We start from the raw sequence: 16894 nt of genomic DNA, 5'->3' as shown, positions 1-16894 counted from the left end.
ACAGTTAGTCATTCAGGCTGGGGACACTCTGTCAGGTCTGGGAAAGAAAGAAAATCAAATCAGTGTAGCAGAGAAGCGGGGGATGGACGGTGAGTAAAAAGGGAACATGGTTGACAAGGCAATAACAAGTGAATTAATAGTTAGTTAGACTACTTTATCTCTGTAATGTATTGTTCATAGCAAGGCTCCAAGACATGCCTGGCAGGTGAGACTAGATGAATTGGAAAAGAAAAGTCGAGCAAAAATAATGACTGGCAGAAATGACCAGTTCTGATGCAGACAGTAAGGAAGAGTAAGTTATCTAAAGTTGAAGAATTCAATATAGGACTCTGAAGGCTACCAAGTGCCAAGACATAAGATGACATGCTGTGCAAAAACTTGCTTTGGGCCTTGTAACAGTGCAGAAAGCACTTTACAAATCTATCACCCAATTTGTATTTGGCTTCTCCAGTGGAGGGGATGTCAGGGAGGGGTAGCGCCTCTGGTGGGGGAACATGTTGCGTCCTTTTCAAGGTGGTTAGCCCACCTTTGGACCCCACCTGGCACTCAGCTCTTACCTGTGGCTCCCCGTAGCTGTTTGCATGCGACAGCGGCCACACCCCAGGCAATGGCTTCAACAAGCCGGCTAAACCAGGTGAGGGTAGACGATGGGTCTCAAACCCTCGGTGAGATAGGGAGTTGTCTATCCCAGCATGTGAAGACAGACACAGACTCCGGTGGATTGAGCAGACGAGACCAGTGGAAGGTCCAACAATCAAGAAGGCGGTCTCTGCAAGCATCATGGAACATGTACAGCATGACTAGACACAGAAGGCGTTTTGATCATCCACTGCGCCTAGTCCCATCTCCAGCCATCTTGACTCTTGTCTTGCCACTGGATCCAGATGAGAATTGGGAAGAGAGAGTGAGGCTGATGCTGCGCAACTCTCCCTCAAATCAAGTGCTAGTCTTGACACCATCACCATTAAATGGTGTCGAAGGCTTCATCGACGACGATGGACAAACATCAGGAGGGGCTATCACATTGTGATTACTAAATGAAGCACACTTGACAGAAACAAAGTGCACGTATCTTGCTGCTTTACATGGAAGGACTGCTTGAATCCCAGAATGGTGGGTAAAGAGACAAATGTTTCATTTCCTGTGTGAAAAAGTGCAATAAGATTGGGGGAGGGGGGCGGGAGGTGGCAGGGGGTGGAGGGGTGGAACGGTGGTGCAGGGGAAGGAGTTGAAAAAGCAAAGTGGGGAAAGAGAGTGATTACTTCCATATGGTGAAAGGAGAGAAGATTTATGTAACTGGTATTGGAAACTGCTGTGGACGCTGGAACTGAAAACTGTAAATCTGAGGCAGGTGAGATGAAAGGTAAGGACCAGGGAAACTCTGTTCTTGCTGAAGCAAGGAGGGAATGGGATTGTAGTTTGCATGAGATACATGATATGCAGTCAAAGAATATTTTACCTGATCTCCCCACTCATTGATAACTGGCATGTTGATATCATCAACGAATATTGTCATTTTCCGTCCACCAGGAGGTCCACAGGTACTTCCCACTCGTTTTTCCACATAACTTTCAATAGTTCTCTATAAAGATAATGCATATAATTGAGACAAAGTCACCAAATTATTATATCATACTCACACATAGAGTCTATCTGCAAAGTACACAAAATGAGTAACCTGATAAAACAATTCAATGCTATTCTATTGTACCATACGGGTAGTTTTCGCACTCTTCCAAATGTCACAGGCTTCACGGTACTGCTCAAGGATAGCAATCACTGGAAATTCTCAGCAGGTCAGGCAACACTGTAAATGCCAACTCTTTCATCTGTTCGTATTTCCTTAGGGCAATGTATCCATTTTCAAATATCCAACTATTGTCTGCCAGATGTTTCCTGATGACTTCTCTTCTGAAGACCTCCCTTTTCGGACTCCAACCTCACAGTTTCCCCAAAAATTCACTGTGCTTCTACCTTCTCACTAAGATATAAGCAGGATTATTCCCATGGACCCATCATTTCAATGTATTGCTATTTCATGGAACACTTCTTCTGAATTTGACTCTTATTTCTTTCCTCTTGTTTCATTTCCATTCATTACATCTGCAAAACTTGAGATATCCTCCTTTAATAATTTGTACTTTCCTGACCCTAAGTGGCTAATTTTCACTGTGGATATCCAATATAACTTTATTCTCACATTCCCAACTTCCATCCTTCAAGGTCTGAGGATTCTTTGATGCTTCCTGGAATTTAAATCAGTCCAATCTCACTCCAAATTAATTTCCAAACTCTTGAACTTCGGAGTCTACACCTCCCTCTGCAACTGGATCCTTGGCTTCCTAGCCAACAGACTGTAATCAGTAAGGATAGGCAGCAGCCCCTCCACCAGGATTATGCTCAACACTGGTGTCCTCCAAGGCCACATCCTCCCCTAGCCCATCATAGATGTACCACTATAGCAGGCTGGATCTTAAATTGTGCTAACAGAGAGTATAGTAAGGAGATAGAGAGCCTAATAGCATGGCGCCAAAACAACAAACTTACCCTCGATTTCAGCAAAACAAAAGAACTGGCCATTGAATTCAAGAAGTGGTGGGCAGAGATAGAGAAGATTAAATCTTCAAGTCCCTAGTTGTAAATATAAACCAATAGCTGACACTGGCCCAACGATATAGAGACTATGACAGAGAAAGCACACCAGTACTACTTCTTTAGAAGGCTGAGGAAATTCAGCATGTCACCGATTTTTATCAGTGCACAATAGGAAGCATCCTATTTAGATGCATCATGGCCTGGTATGGCAACTGGTCAAGTTCAAGTCTAAACTGAAGGTTAATTGTCATTCAAGCATACACATGTATACAGCTAAATGAAACAGCATTCCTCTGGGATCAAGGTACAAAACACAGTACATAGAATCACACACCACACACAGTGCATACAGTATAGTAACGACACTACATGTAGGCCAAAATTAGTACTAGCACGTCCCTAAGTGGTATGGCCTGAAGACTGATGGTACATGGGATACTGTCTTGAAGCCACATTTCTGCAAGAACAAGCATACAGCAGTTCCTCATCTCGTGCTGGGTCAGCTGCAGATGAAAGCAATGCAGCTTGTCTTCTCGAGATTGAACACTGTAAAGCAGCACAGATGGGAAAGCCAGCCTGCATTTGCATGCCCCAATCCAGCATGGATCCCACACCGCTTCCGGCGCCTCCCCTCGTGGATGGGTGTAACAGACTCTACCGTGGCATGAGGACCTGGTCTACACAACAACCAAGGCTAAGCAGCTCTTTCACCAAGTGAACCAGACTTGTAGTAATTTGTATTACCAATGTCCATCAGAGTCTTGCAATCACAAGAAAAGCATTTAAGACACACATTTGCTAGACTCAGAGAGTCTGCTGCGATCTAGCATGCCGCCATTTTATTGGAAAGTTGTGAAATCTTCCGCAAACTGCAAGGTACTGCAGAAAGTTGCAGACATAGTTCATCAATCACAAAAACAGCTTCCCTTCCATTGACTCTTCACACATCTTGCAGCACCAGTAAAAAAGCCTACACAATCAAAGACTTCTCCCACCCTGGTCATTCTTTCTTCTTCCCCTTCTACTGCGCAGCTTGAAAAGTTTGTAAGCATACACCAAGCTCAAAGACAGCTTTTATCTGACAGTTACAGGACTCTTGATTGAACTTTTGCATGATAAAGATGGACACTTGACTTCTCAATCTACCTTGCGGTGACCCTTGCATCTTATTGTCTCTGGTTAGCATTCTGCTGTTGCTTTCCCTTTGTAGTACCTCAGTGTACTTATGTTTTGAAATTATCTGCATGGATGTAAAATGCAGTAAAATTTTTCACTGTATAAGCTACATGCGACAATAGTAAACCAATTACTCAACCACAAACTATCCTCATCAGGCTGAACTTGTTCTCACTTTGAACAATGCTCTTTCAACTCTATTCATTCCCCAAAAACAAATCTGTGACAGTAGGAACTGTGCAAATCCAATCAATCCCTGTCTCTTTGTGCTCGACATGGAACAATACTTGCTTTGTCCAGATCTCCTCTAGCTTTTTCCCTTACTTAAAAAATAATTTTATACCTGTGCGACTTCCTGTTTTAATAGTGAATTAACAAGATTCACTACCTTCTTATCCACAGCTGCTGCCTGAATTCTTAGCTTTTCAGTACTGTTTGCTTAATTTAAAGCTTACAGCCCTTGAAATAATTTATTCTTGGATTCAAGAATATGTTGTCACTAGATTATCTTCAAGCATTTCTTCCATCTGTATTCAATCAAATTGAGTATAAAAAATATTAATAACCAGGATCCAAAATGCATTACCAATCATTTATTATAGATATTAGACTTTTGTATGAAAATACAGGTATTATTTTGTGATTGCTCCAACTCCATTTACAAGTTTGCAAATGATATCACCGCACTAAGCTGTATCACAAATAACAAGTCAGAGTATAGAAAGAAAGAGAGCTTATGGTGTCATGACAACAACCTTTCTCAAACAAAAGAGCTGGTCATTGATTTCAGGAAGGCAGAACAATGTACGTACAACTATCAATGTCAGGGCTGCTGAGCTCAACAAGGAAGAGAGCTTCATGTGCCTCCAAGTGAACATCACCAATACTTGTCATGGACCAAACACGTAGATTTGGCCATAAAAAAAATTCACTGATGCCTCTACTTCTTCTAGAGGCTGGTGAAATTTGGCATGTCCCTGTCCATCTTTACCAAATGCTATTGATGTAGCATGGAGAAATATCTTATCTGGAAGCAACACAGCTTGGTAAGGAAACTGCTCTGCCAATGAGTGCAAGAAACTGCAGAGTTGTGGGCACATTATGGAAACCAAACTCTCCTCCAAGGGCTCTGTCTACAATTCTCGCTGCCTTAGTAAAGCTGTCAAGACTCTGCTGATCCCAGACATTCTCTTTTTCTACCCTCTCATATCAGACATAACATACAAAAGCCTGAAAACACAGACCACTAGGCTCAAGGACAGCTTTTATCCTGTTGTTACAAGGCTATCAGAATAGTTCCCTTGTCTGATAAAATGAACTCTTGATCTCCCAGTCTACCTTGTTATGACCTGTTGTCTACCTGCACTGCACTTTCTCTGCAGCTGTTATTCTGCGCAATGTATTGCTTTACCTTGTATGACTTTAATGCACTTTGTAATTAATTGATCTGTATAAACAGTATTCAAGACAAGCTTTTCACTCTTCCTCAGTACATGTGACAACATTAAACCCAGTCCAATTCCAAAACTCTTCCACTTTCTCATTCAAGTCTTCTGTAGCAAGCTTATTCCGAATCAATGCAGCCAAGATTCCATATATTCCATGTCTCATGAATTTTTGAATGAGCCTGCAATGGGATGACTTGTCAAACATCTTACTAAAATCCATATACACCACATCCACTGCTCTACCTTCATCTATTTGTGTTGTCACCTCTGACTTCAACCACAACCACAAATGATCAGCAAAAGACATCACCTGGAACCACACCATGATTGTCCACTTCCTCTCGAGGTCTCAATCTCATCCAAAATAATTATCCATAATTATCCTCTTCTTCCCATTCTTATCTCCCTGTGCTATGATCTCAGAACTGCAACCTGCCCAATCTTTAATCTTGCTCTGTGATGGTACGCCTATTTTATTTTACACAGTTTTTTTGCTCAAGCACAATAAAAATTGGAGGTGTCACGCTCTCCAAAAACTAACATACCTGGACCGATTTGCTCCAAGTATTTAATACAACTTTCCTAGCACCAAAAAAACACTTAGCTATTGCATATAAAATAAAGAAAACTTGGCTGAATCTTGATAAGTTGCTGGTTACAAATTGAAGTATTACGCTGAAATCCAGGCACTATACTTTAGGCACTGAAGATGAAGAAAAGGAGATACCTTACAGTTATTTACAGGCTCTGGGTCTATTGGGCTCACTAGTAATTCCTATTATTAAATTGTATGTTACCTGGAACATGTAGGGCTCTGTGGCAGAAGAGAAATTCAGACATTTGGACAGATGTTCCTCTGGGTCATACTTCTTCAAATAACCTTTAATCATGACTGTTTTTGCAGTTCCTTGTTCCCCAGTCAGAAGTATTGCCTGTCAGAGTTTGCAAAAACAAACCAGAAAATTCATTTGCCAGCAGTATTTCCCACATTATTTTGCTTTTAAAAACAGAGTTTCACTGGCAAGCCAGGTTGATAAAAAGCTGCATTACCTTCCCAAAGATGATTTTTACCTGCTGGTGGTTTTGCAGAATTAAGATGTAATACTCTCATTTTCCATTCAGTACACTCCAAATATTTACACTTCAATTATTTAAATTGTTGAGATTTAAGGAAGCACTTCCCATAATGTTTAAGTATTCATATTAACTTAGAAAGCAGTGGCACAGAGTGAATGCTAACGTTGGGAATTTGTTCAGCTAGGAAACTCAAAACAGAGGGGTAAGAGGTTGTTAGGCACCTCTAGTACTTACGGTGATTTCTACATCCCTAAAGGCAGTAAGTATTTACAATGTGTCTATGCTTAACGCTAGTTAAGATGCATTGTTTTAAACTTGCTGACAGGAATATATAAATGTATTTACTAAATAATCTTCATTTGATAAACCATGGAGGAAAAAGGTAAGGGTACTTTAAGCAAAATAAAAGTTAAATAAAACATGCATCATGGAAGGTGAGAAGGAAATAAAAAATCAAAACTAATGGTCATATAACCTAAAACTTGTTGTCTGTATTTCCTCTGCTTGGAGGGGTGACCATCTAATAGCAGAGTGTATCGGATTCTTCAGTTACATATCTTACACTGGTACTTTGTATTACAGACTGATATGGGAAGCCAGATCTTGCACGTGTGAAGTCTACATATGGTCTGCTAAGGATTACTTTCTACAATGCCAAACTCTCTAGGGCAGTGGTCCCCAGCCTCTGGGCCGTGGACCGATACCGGGCCGCGAAGCATGTAGGGGTGCAGTGGTACCCCCCGGGCGGCACCTAATTAATTAACTTGTTTATTCTGGCTTTTTTCTTAAAGGTGTGCTGGGTGCGTCCCAGCTACCACTGCACCACTGCATGCTTCGCAAACCGGAGGTTGGGGTCCACTGCTCTAGGGTTTATTTTCTGCGTTGTCTTCTGCGTATATTCCTCAACATCCATGGCAGTTTAGCTTTGGAGGCATTACTTTTATTTAGCAAGTCCCAAATGACTAATTAAGGAAGAAAAAGACCAAACAGGACTCAATTATAGTCACAGAAAGTACAGCACAGAAACAGTCCCTTTGGCCCATCTAGTCCAAACCAAAACCATTTAAACTGCCTACTCCCACCAACTTGCACTGGGACCATAGTCCTCCATACCTCTGCCATCCATGTACACAGAACATAGAAATCTACAGCACATTACAGGCCCTTCAGCCCACAATGTTATGCCAACCATGTAACCTACTCTAAAAACAGCCTGGAATTTCCCTACGCATGTAACTATCCAAACTTCTCTTAAATGTTGTAATCAAGCTTGCACGCACTATTTATACTGCCAGCTCGTTCCACACTCTCACGACCATCTGAATGAACAAGTTTCACCTCATGTTCCCCTTAAACTTTTCACTCTTAACCCATGACCTCTAGCTGTAGTCCCATCCAACCTCATTAGAAAATGCCTGCTTGCTTTTACCCTATCTATACATTTTTGTATACCTCTATCAATTCTCCTCTCAATCTTCTGTGTTCCAAAGAATAAAGTCCTAATCTATTCAATCTTTCCTTATAACTTCAGGTGCTCTAGACCTGGCAACATCCTTGTAAATTTTCTCTGTACTCTTTCAATCTTATTTACATCCTTCCTGTAGGTAGGTGACCTAAACTGCACATAGTACTCCAAATTAGGCCTCACCATCGTCTTATACAACTTCAACATAATGTCCCATCTCCTGTACTCAATACATTGATTTATGAAGGCCAATGCGCCAAAAGCATTTCTTACGACCCTATCTATCTGTGACGCCACTTTCAACAAATTATGGACCTGTATTCCCAGACCCCTTTGTTCTACCGCACTCCTCAGTGCTCTACTGTTCAGTGGGTTAGACCTACTGTGGTTGGTCCTACCAAAATGCAACACCTTGTACTTGTCTGAATTAAATTCCATCTGCTATTTCCCAGCCCATTTTTCTAGCTGGTCCAGATCCCACTGTAAACCACCATAGCCTTCTTCGCTGTCCACTACACCCCCAATCTTGGTGGCACCTACCAAGATAGCTGAAAACAAAGGATAATGCTTAACTGGTGATTTTGTGAGTCATGGATTACATGAAGTGTGATTCTGCAATGCTTACTGCAGGCCTTTTGCTATCCATATTACATACAAATGTGATGGTCTTAAATGAAGAGGGAACAATTCATGTGATATGCTTAAAGATAGGAGGAACAATTAAGATTTGTTAAATTCTATTGCAAGAAGATATAAACGGATGGGTTAGATGGACATATAAACAGAACACAGAACAGTCCAGCACAGGAACAGGCCCTTCAGCCTACAATGTTGTGCCAAACCAATTAAATTATTAATCAAATGGCTAACTAAACTAATCTCTTCTGTTGCACAATATCCATATCCTTCCTCTTTCCTCACATTCATGTGCCTATCTGAAATCTTTTAAAAGTTGCCAAAGTATCAGCCTCCATCACCACCCCAGGCAGTGCATTCCAGGCGCCAACCAATCTTTATATAAAAAAACTGCCCCTCACATCTTCTTTGAAATTATCCCCCCTCACCTTAAATGCATGCCCTCTGGTATTAGACATTTCAATCCTGAGAAAAGGATACTGCCCCTCCACTTGATCTATGCCTCTCATAATCTTATAAACTACTATCAGATCTCCCGTCAGTCTCAGCCACTCCAGAGAAAACAACTCAAGTTTGTTCAACCTCTTGTTACAGCACATGCCCTCTGTGTTTTACGTGTGTACATAATAAAGCATTTCTGTTCCCAGTGGGCAATGCGGGTGGTTCACCCAGAACCAGAGTGACATTGGAGCACAAGCTTGTGTTGAACGGAGGTCATAGCTGGAGTGTCCCAAGTAAAGATGTATTTGTTTTTAAGCACACTAAGTTTGTCTTTTATCAGGAACAAACATAACACTCTCTAATTCAGGCAGCATCCTGAAAAGCCTTTTCTGCACCCTCTCCAAAACCTTGACATCCTTCCTATAATGGGGCGACCAGAACTGTGTGGAACAATCCATGTTCCAAGCCTATACTGGTATTTGTCCCTCACTTTTCCTTCACTACATCGACGACTGCATTGGCGCTGCTTGCTGCACGCATGTTGAGCTCGTTGACTTCAGTAACTTTGCCTCCAACTTTCACCCTGCCCTCAAGTTTACTTGGTCCATTTCTGACACCTCCCTCCCCTTTCTAGATCTCTCTGTCTGTATCTCTGGAGACAGCTTATCCACTGATGTCTACTATAAGCCTATGGACTCTCACAGCTACCTGGACTATTCCTCTTCCCACCCTGTCTCTTGCAAAAATGCCATCCCCTTCTCGCAATTCCTCCGTCTCCGCCACATCTGCTCTCAGGATGAGGCTTTTCATTCCAGGACGAGGGAGATGTTCTCTTTTTTTTAAAGAAAGGGGCTTCCCTTCCTCCACCATCAACTCTGCTCTCAAACGCATCTCTCCCATTTCACGCACATCTGCTCTCACCCCATCCTCCCACCACCTCACTAGGAATAGGGATCCCTTGTCCTCACCTACCACCCCACCAGCCTCCAGGTCCAACATATAATTCTCCATAACTTCTGCCACCTCCAACGGGATCCCACCACCAAGCACATCTTTCCCTCCCCCCCTTCTCTCTGTTTTCCGCAGGGATTGCTCCCTAGGTGATTCCCTTGTCCATTCGTCCCCTCCCATCCCTTCCCACCGATCTCCCTCCCTGCACTTATCCTTGTAAGTGGAACAAGTGCTACACATGCCCTTACACATCCTCCCTTACCACCATTTAGGGCCCCAAACAGTCCTTCCAGGTGAGGCAACACCTCACCTGTGAGTCGGCTGGGGTAATATACTGCATCCGGTGCTCCCAATGCAGCCTTCTATATATTGGCGAGACCCGACGCAGGCTGGGAGACCGTTTCGCTGAACACCTACACTCTGTCTGCCAGAGAAAGCAGGATCTCCCAGTGGCCACACATTTTAATTCCACGTCCCATTCCCATTCTGACATATCTATCCACGGCCTCCTCTACTGTCAAGATGAAGCCACACTCAGGTTGGAGGAACAACACCTCATATTCCGTCTGGGTAGCCTCCAACCTGATGGCATGAACATTGACTTCTCTAACTTCCGTTAATGCCCCACCTCCCCTTCGTACCCCATCCCTTATTTATTTATTTATTTACGTACTTACTTACCCCTTTTTTAATCTCTTTTTTTCTCCCTCTATCCCTCTCACTATAACTCCTTGCCCATCCTCTGGGTTCCCCCCCTTTCTTTCTCCCTAGGCCTCCCGTCCCATGATCCTCTCCCTTCTCCTGCCTCATATCCCTTTTGCCAATCAAACTTTCCAGCTCTTGGCTCCATCCCTCCCCCTCCTGTCTTCTCCTATCATTTCGGATCTCCCTCTTCCCCTCCCACTTTCAAATCTCTTACTTCTTTCAGTTAGTCCTGACAAAGGGTCTCGGCCCGAAACGTCCACTGTACCTCTTCCTATAGATGCTGCTTGGCCTGCTGCGTTCACCAGCGTTTTTTGTGTGTGTTGCTTGAATTTCCAGCATCTGCAGATTTCCTCATGTTTGCAATACTCCGAATGTGGCCTAACTAGAGTTTTATAAAGTTGCAACATAACTCCCTGGCTTTTGAACTCAATTCCTTGACTAATAAAGGCCAAGCATGCCTATCACCCTATCATTTGTGTAGTCACTTTCAGGGAGCTATGAACTTGGACCCAAAGGCCCCTCTCATCATCAGCACTGTCAAGGGTTTTGCCCTTAACAGTATTCTGCCTCTTCACATTTGACCTACCAAAGTGCAACACTTCACATTTGGACTGGTTAAACTCCATCTGCTATTTCTCTGCCCATATCTGCAACCGATCTATCTGCTGATGTATTTTTTGCCAGTCATTTATGCTACCTATAATATCACCAATCTTTGTATGATCTGTAAACTTGCTAACCCACCCATCTGCATTTTCAGCCAGGCCATTTATATACACCACAAACAGCAGAGGTCTCAGTACAGATTCCTGTGGAACACCACTTATCAAAGATCTTCAAGCTAAAGTACATCCCTTCGACCACTAGCCTGTCTTCTAGGGGCAAGCTAGCTCTGAATCCAAATGGCCAATTCACCATGGAACCCATGCACCTTAATCTTCTAATGCCTCCTATGCGGGATCTTGTCAGATGTCTTACTAAAATCCATGTAGACAACATCCACAGCTCTACATTGTCAATCACCCTCATTACCTCTTCAAAAAACTCAATCAAGTTAGTAAGATACAACTTGCTCTGCACAAAGACATGCTGGTTCTTCCTAATTAGGCCATGGTTTCAAAATGTTCTTAAAACCTATCCCTGAGTTCTCTCCAGTAACCTCCTACACTGGTGTGAGACTCTCTGATCTACAGTTTCCAGGATTATCCCTAGTTCCCTTCTTGAATAATGGAACAACATTAGCTACTCGCCAATTCTCTGGGACCTCTCCTGTGGCTAGAGTGGACAAAGATATTGATCAAGCCCCAGCAGTCTCCTCTCTTGCCTCTCTCAATAACCTGGGGTATATCCCATCAGCCCCAGGGAATTATCCTCCAAATGCTCTTTCAGACACCCAACATTATCTTCTCCTTTAACTCAAAACGCCCGCATTTCAATACACTCCACATCCTTCTCCGTGATAAATACTAAAATAGAGTACTCATTAAGTACCTCACTCATATCCAGTGCATCCAAGCAAATGTTCCCTCTTTTGTCTTTGAGCATTCCTACTCTCACCCTAGTTATCCTCTTGCTCTTGATACATGTATAGAATGCCTTGAGATTCTCTTTAATCCTATTTGCCAAGGACTTTCCATGGCCCCTCCTGGCTTTTCTAATTCTCTTCTTGAGCTTTTTCTCTGTCTTCTTTATAATCCTTAAGGGTTGTGTTTGATTCTAGCTTCCAAAGCTTTATATACTTTTCCTTTTCTTTCTTGGCTAAATTCATTACTTCTTCAAACATGCAACGTTCTCTTACCTTGCTATACCCATCCTGTTCTCTGTGCAATTGGTTTTTAAACACCCTCCACATGTCAGATGTGGACTTGCCCAAAATCAGCTGTTCCCAATTAACTCTCCCTAGTTTCTGCCGAATGCTCTCATAATTATTCAACCCACTGTATCTATCACTTTGCTCCTGCCTGTTTTTACTGGCCCTGATATCTCCCTTCCTCTCCTCTCCACTTTCTGACCTGGTGCTCTGGTTCACCCCCTGCCAAGCTAGTTTAAATAGTAAAATGCAATTCACTCCGAGTATTTGGGGAAGGCAAATACGGCAAAGTTCTTATATTTTATGCCTCAGGCAACAGAGGTATGTCATTGACTGTCACAGCACCATAGCACAGAAATATATCCGTTAGCCCACCAAGTCTAGAGTGAACACCAAGCAAGGCGTTTACACTAATCCCATGTTATTCTTCCCAAATTTCATGAACTATTACATCAACCCAGATTAAATCCATTCTCTCCACTGGTGGCGTTTTTTGTAGCCAATTAACCACCCCCCCCCCAAACACACACACACACACACACACACACGTGTCTTTGGAAGTTGGGAGGAAACTCATTCAGTTACTCAGACGGCACCACAGGTCAGGACTGAACCTGTAAACTGTGAAGCAACAGCTCCACCAGCCTCATTCTAACTCCTAATATGCACATTAACCATGCAAATCAGTGAGGATTATATATAAACAAGCTAACAGCACAATGCCAGACCTTCCATGAGCATTCTTTACAGCCATGATATTACAAAAATTATTATGCACTCACCTTATACTGCTTTGCTATGGTATCTACAAGGAAGTTAGTCCTGATATTGTCAACATTTGGTACTAGAATTGAATTATAGTCTGGCTCTCTATCAGCTGGGTAGAGATACTCTTGGACCCATATTTTCCAGTTCTCCCATTCACCTGAAGCAAGAAGCAAAAAACAAAAAAGACAAACAACTTTTCAACAAGAGAGTTAAGCTGTGGTTCAGTCCTAAAGCTAAATTATCTCAGGCTTCTAGTAAGATATCTCTCAAACTGTCCCTGGATTTATTGTTTTATAAAAAATATATTGTGGAGAGCATTCTGACTGGTTGTATAACAGTCTATTTTGGAGCCTCCAGTGTACAGGATCACAAGAGGCAGTAAGGGGTTGTGGACTCAGCCACCTCCATTACGGGGAACAACCCTCCTTCCTATTGAAGACATCTTCACGAGGCAGTGCCCCAAGCAGCAAACATCATAAACGACCCTCACTATCCAGGACACACCTCCTTCTCATTACAGGTTGAGCACCTCTTATCTGAGGCCTGGGACTGGAAGTGTTTTGGACTTTGGATTTTTTCAGAGTTTGGAAGATATAATGAGATAGCTTGGGATCACCAGCTCAGAACTTATGTGCTATCGGTAAGCAGTCTTTGTCTTACACTTGTGCATCACGTATACAATATTTACTGATGCAGCCGTTAAGTGTGTTTGATTTTCATCAGTGATGATCCTGGCAAACTCATCAGTGAATTTCTCTGCTGCTTCATGATCTGCAGGCACTTTATCACCACCATGGTAACATAGTGTGATGCTATTACAGCCCAGGGCTTCCCGGAGTTCAGAGCTCAATTCCATAAGGAGTCTCTGTACGTCCTCCCCATGGAATGCATGAGTTTTCCCCGGGTGCTTGGGTTTCCTCCCACAGTGCAAAGACGTACTAAGTAGGTTAATTGGTCATTGTACATTGTCTCGTGATTAGGTTAGGTTTAGTTGGGGTTGTGGGGTTGTCAGAGTGGTGTGGCTCGAAGGGCCAGAAGGGCCTACTCCTTGCTGTATTGCTAAATAAGATAAAATTTAAAATTTAAAAATTTAATACCATGTCTTTTCTTAACTTTCTGCAACCAGCCTGCTGAAGATTCATAATTACCTTCAATTTCCAGTTTGTGATAGATCTTACCGTTAAGCGGCATATGTTCACTCCGACGCTTATGAATCCACTCTTTTAATACACGATCAAGATCGTCACTTTTTGCTTTAATGCAGTGTTTTCCTATTTTTTAACTTCTGTTCACTATATATGTGGTGTCACTTCTCAGAACTGTCAGTGGTGTGCAGAGACCTGCACATCACCTGGGATCCTTCCCAGTGACTTGTGGAATTTTCCACTTTGCATTTCAGAGGTGTTCGGATTTTGGAATTTTCAATAAGGGGTACTCAACCTGTATTACCATTGGGGAGGGGTACAGTGGACTGAAAAGCCACACTCAGCACGTTAGGAACAGCTTCTTCCCCTCCACCATCAGACTGACGAACAGTCCATGAATCCAAGAACACTATCTTGTTATTCATCTTCTCCACGATTTGTTTATTTTTGTAACTGATAGGAACTTTTGTCTTGCATTGTTTCAAAACAAAAAAAAAATCACAGCATATATCATTGATAATATAACTGATTCTGTAAACTTGAGAGCAGTGTGGAAGATGGAGGCAAAGTAGGAGGCATTCTTGAAGTGGATGGGCTACAGCAGTAAGTCCATGAACATACACTCAGTAACCACTTTATTAGGTACACAGGAGATAACTAATAAAATGGCCACTGAGTTTAGGTACAATTGTCAGGTAAATTTCTGATATTCCAAAGGAAATTGATATTGCTCTAACCAATATCTTTTAGTAATAGTACATTGAATACATAGAATGTATAGCACAGAAACACAACATAATGTATCTTATGTTCAGCATTATTGTGCATAAATCTGAATACTCCAACTTAACACCATATCCGTACCTTCACCACAAGGTCTGTAGTTGTTCAAAACAAATCAGCTACCACCTTTGCAAAGGTAATTGAAGTGGGTATTAAAAGCCACCCTTGTTAATGATCCTGCAAAATAATAAGAAAACGTATACAGAATATAATTTAATCTTTCTTACCTTTCTGATTAACAAGATACTCAAATATGGTTTCATTGGCATCTGCAGGAATAATAGGTAAGTCAAGTTTGCTGTTATGGCTTCGTAAAAATTTCTCAAGTTTAATTCTGCTTTCGCCTTCCAGTAGGGCACCAACACTCCACATAAGTCCAAATACAAAGATACGCTCCAGATGCACTTCAGTAATAGTCACTCCAGAATCCAGCAAACCATCTAGAAGGGTAATTGACTAGAGGAAGGGAGAATGATGAATTGTGAATGAATGCTCATTTAAACATTGCCTGTCTCTTACAATGAGATATTAATACTGTAAAAGATATTTTAGAAGTTTGTTGACTTCCTTCTAAAGTACAGTACAAGCATATCAGTTACATTGTTCAAAAAAATTAAGAACAAGGATTCACAACTCAATACACAACATGGAACACTTGTCAGGACAAAGTAGTCACTGACATGCACTCCCATATTTGGACCAAATGAAATGTGAGATCTGAAGTTGTTCAAATCCCAAGATGAGAATCAGTGAGTAGTTTATTGCTAGTTGAATATTAGTCCATTGTAAAAATGACAATTGTGAATACTGTGCTTTGGGAGATTAATTTTTCTGTAAAAGGATATGCCAAGACAATTTTCTATTTTGATGCAAAATTTTAAGGAGTCACTTAAGGAGAAAATAATACTGCTAGAGCTATCCAATTGCTTCTGGAACATTGTTTTGCTACATCACACTCTTACTGTAAAAGTGGAAAACAGACAGCCAGAACAGATAGTGAAGTGGTTGAGGAGAAGATGCTAAGCCTACATACAAGGTCAGAATTCAAAAGATTGAGCATGGTGGGGCTAATGTACTCAGCTGCGTATATTTCAATGCAAGGAGTTATTGTAGGAAAGGCAGATGAGCTTAAGGCATGGATCAACAAGTAGAACTATGAAATTGTAGCCATTAGTGAGGCTTGGTTGCAGGAGGGGCCGGACTGGCAGCTCAATATTCCGGGGTTCTGTTGTTTTAGACGTGATAGAGTGGGAGGGATTAAGGGGGAGGGTGGCATTACTAGTCAGGGAAAATGTCACAGCAGTGCTTAGTCACAACGGACTTTAGAGCTCATCTAGTAAGGATTTATAGATAGAACTGAGGAATAAGAAAGGCATGAATACATTAATGGGATTAAATTATAGACCACACAACAATCCACAGGATTGAGAGGAGCAAGTTTGTAGAGATCGCAAACTGTTGCAAGAAACTTAAGATTGTGATAATAGGTGACTTTAACTTCCCACATATTGACTGAGAGACACATATTGTAAAGAGGATGGATGGGAAAGAGTTTGTCAAATGTGTTCATGTAAATCTTCTTAATCAGTAAATTGAGGTCCCAACTAAAAAGAGTATAATAGTAGATCTCCTATTAGAAAATAAGGCAGGGCAGGTGATTGAAGTTTGTGTACGGGAACATTTTGCATCTAGTGATCATAATGTCATATTAGTTTCAAGGTAATTATGAAAAACAATATGCCTGATCTTTGGGACTGATTAGGAATGGTCACATTGGGAAGTAGTGTCTAACCAATCTCATAGATTTTGTTGAGGAAATTATCAGGAAAGTTGATGAAAGAAAGGTAGTAGACATTATTGGCATGGACTTTAGATTTTTCCACTAAGGTTGAGT

General features: G+C 41.8%; 1 protein-coding gene across 1 annotated transcript in view; it reads right to left on the bottom strand.

Annotated features, from left to right (window-relative positions):
- LOC134342423 (dynein axonemal heavy chain 8-like) overlaps window positions 1–16894 on the bottom strand; it is a 317468-nt gene that overhangs the window by 195189 nt on the left and 105385 nt on the right. Inside the window, exons 25-28 of the mRNA XM_063040531.1 lie at window positions 15228–15456; window positions 13087–13229; window positions 6017–6151; window positions 1460–1582 (exon numbers count right to left, since the gene is read on the bottom strand). Of these exons, the coding sequence (XP_062896601.1) occupies window positions 1460–1582; window positions 6017–6151; window positions 13087–13229; window positions 15228–15456 (630 nt within the window). The remainder of the gene's footprint in view (window positions 1–1459; window positions 1583–6016; window positions 6152–13086; window positions 13230–15227; window positions 15457–16894) is intronic.

The sequence above is a fragment of the Mobula hypostoma genome, chromosome 2 (genome assembly GCF_963921235.1).
Source record: "Mobula hypostoma chromosome 2, sMobHyp1.1, whole genome shotgun sequence".
NCBI lineage: Eukaryota > Metazoa > Chordata > Chondrichthyes > Myliobatiformes > Myliobatidae > Mobula > Mobula hypostoma.
Note: the sequence above shows the minus strand (reverse complement) of the source record. Positions and strands in the feature narration are given on the sequence as shown.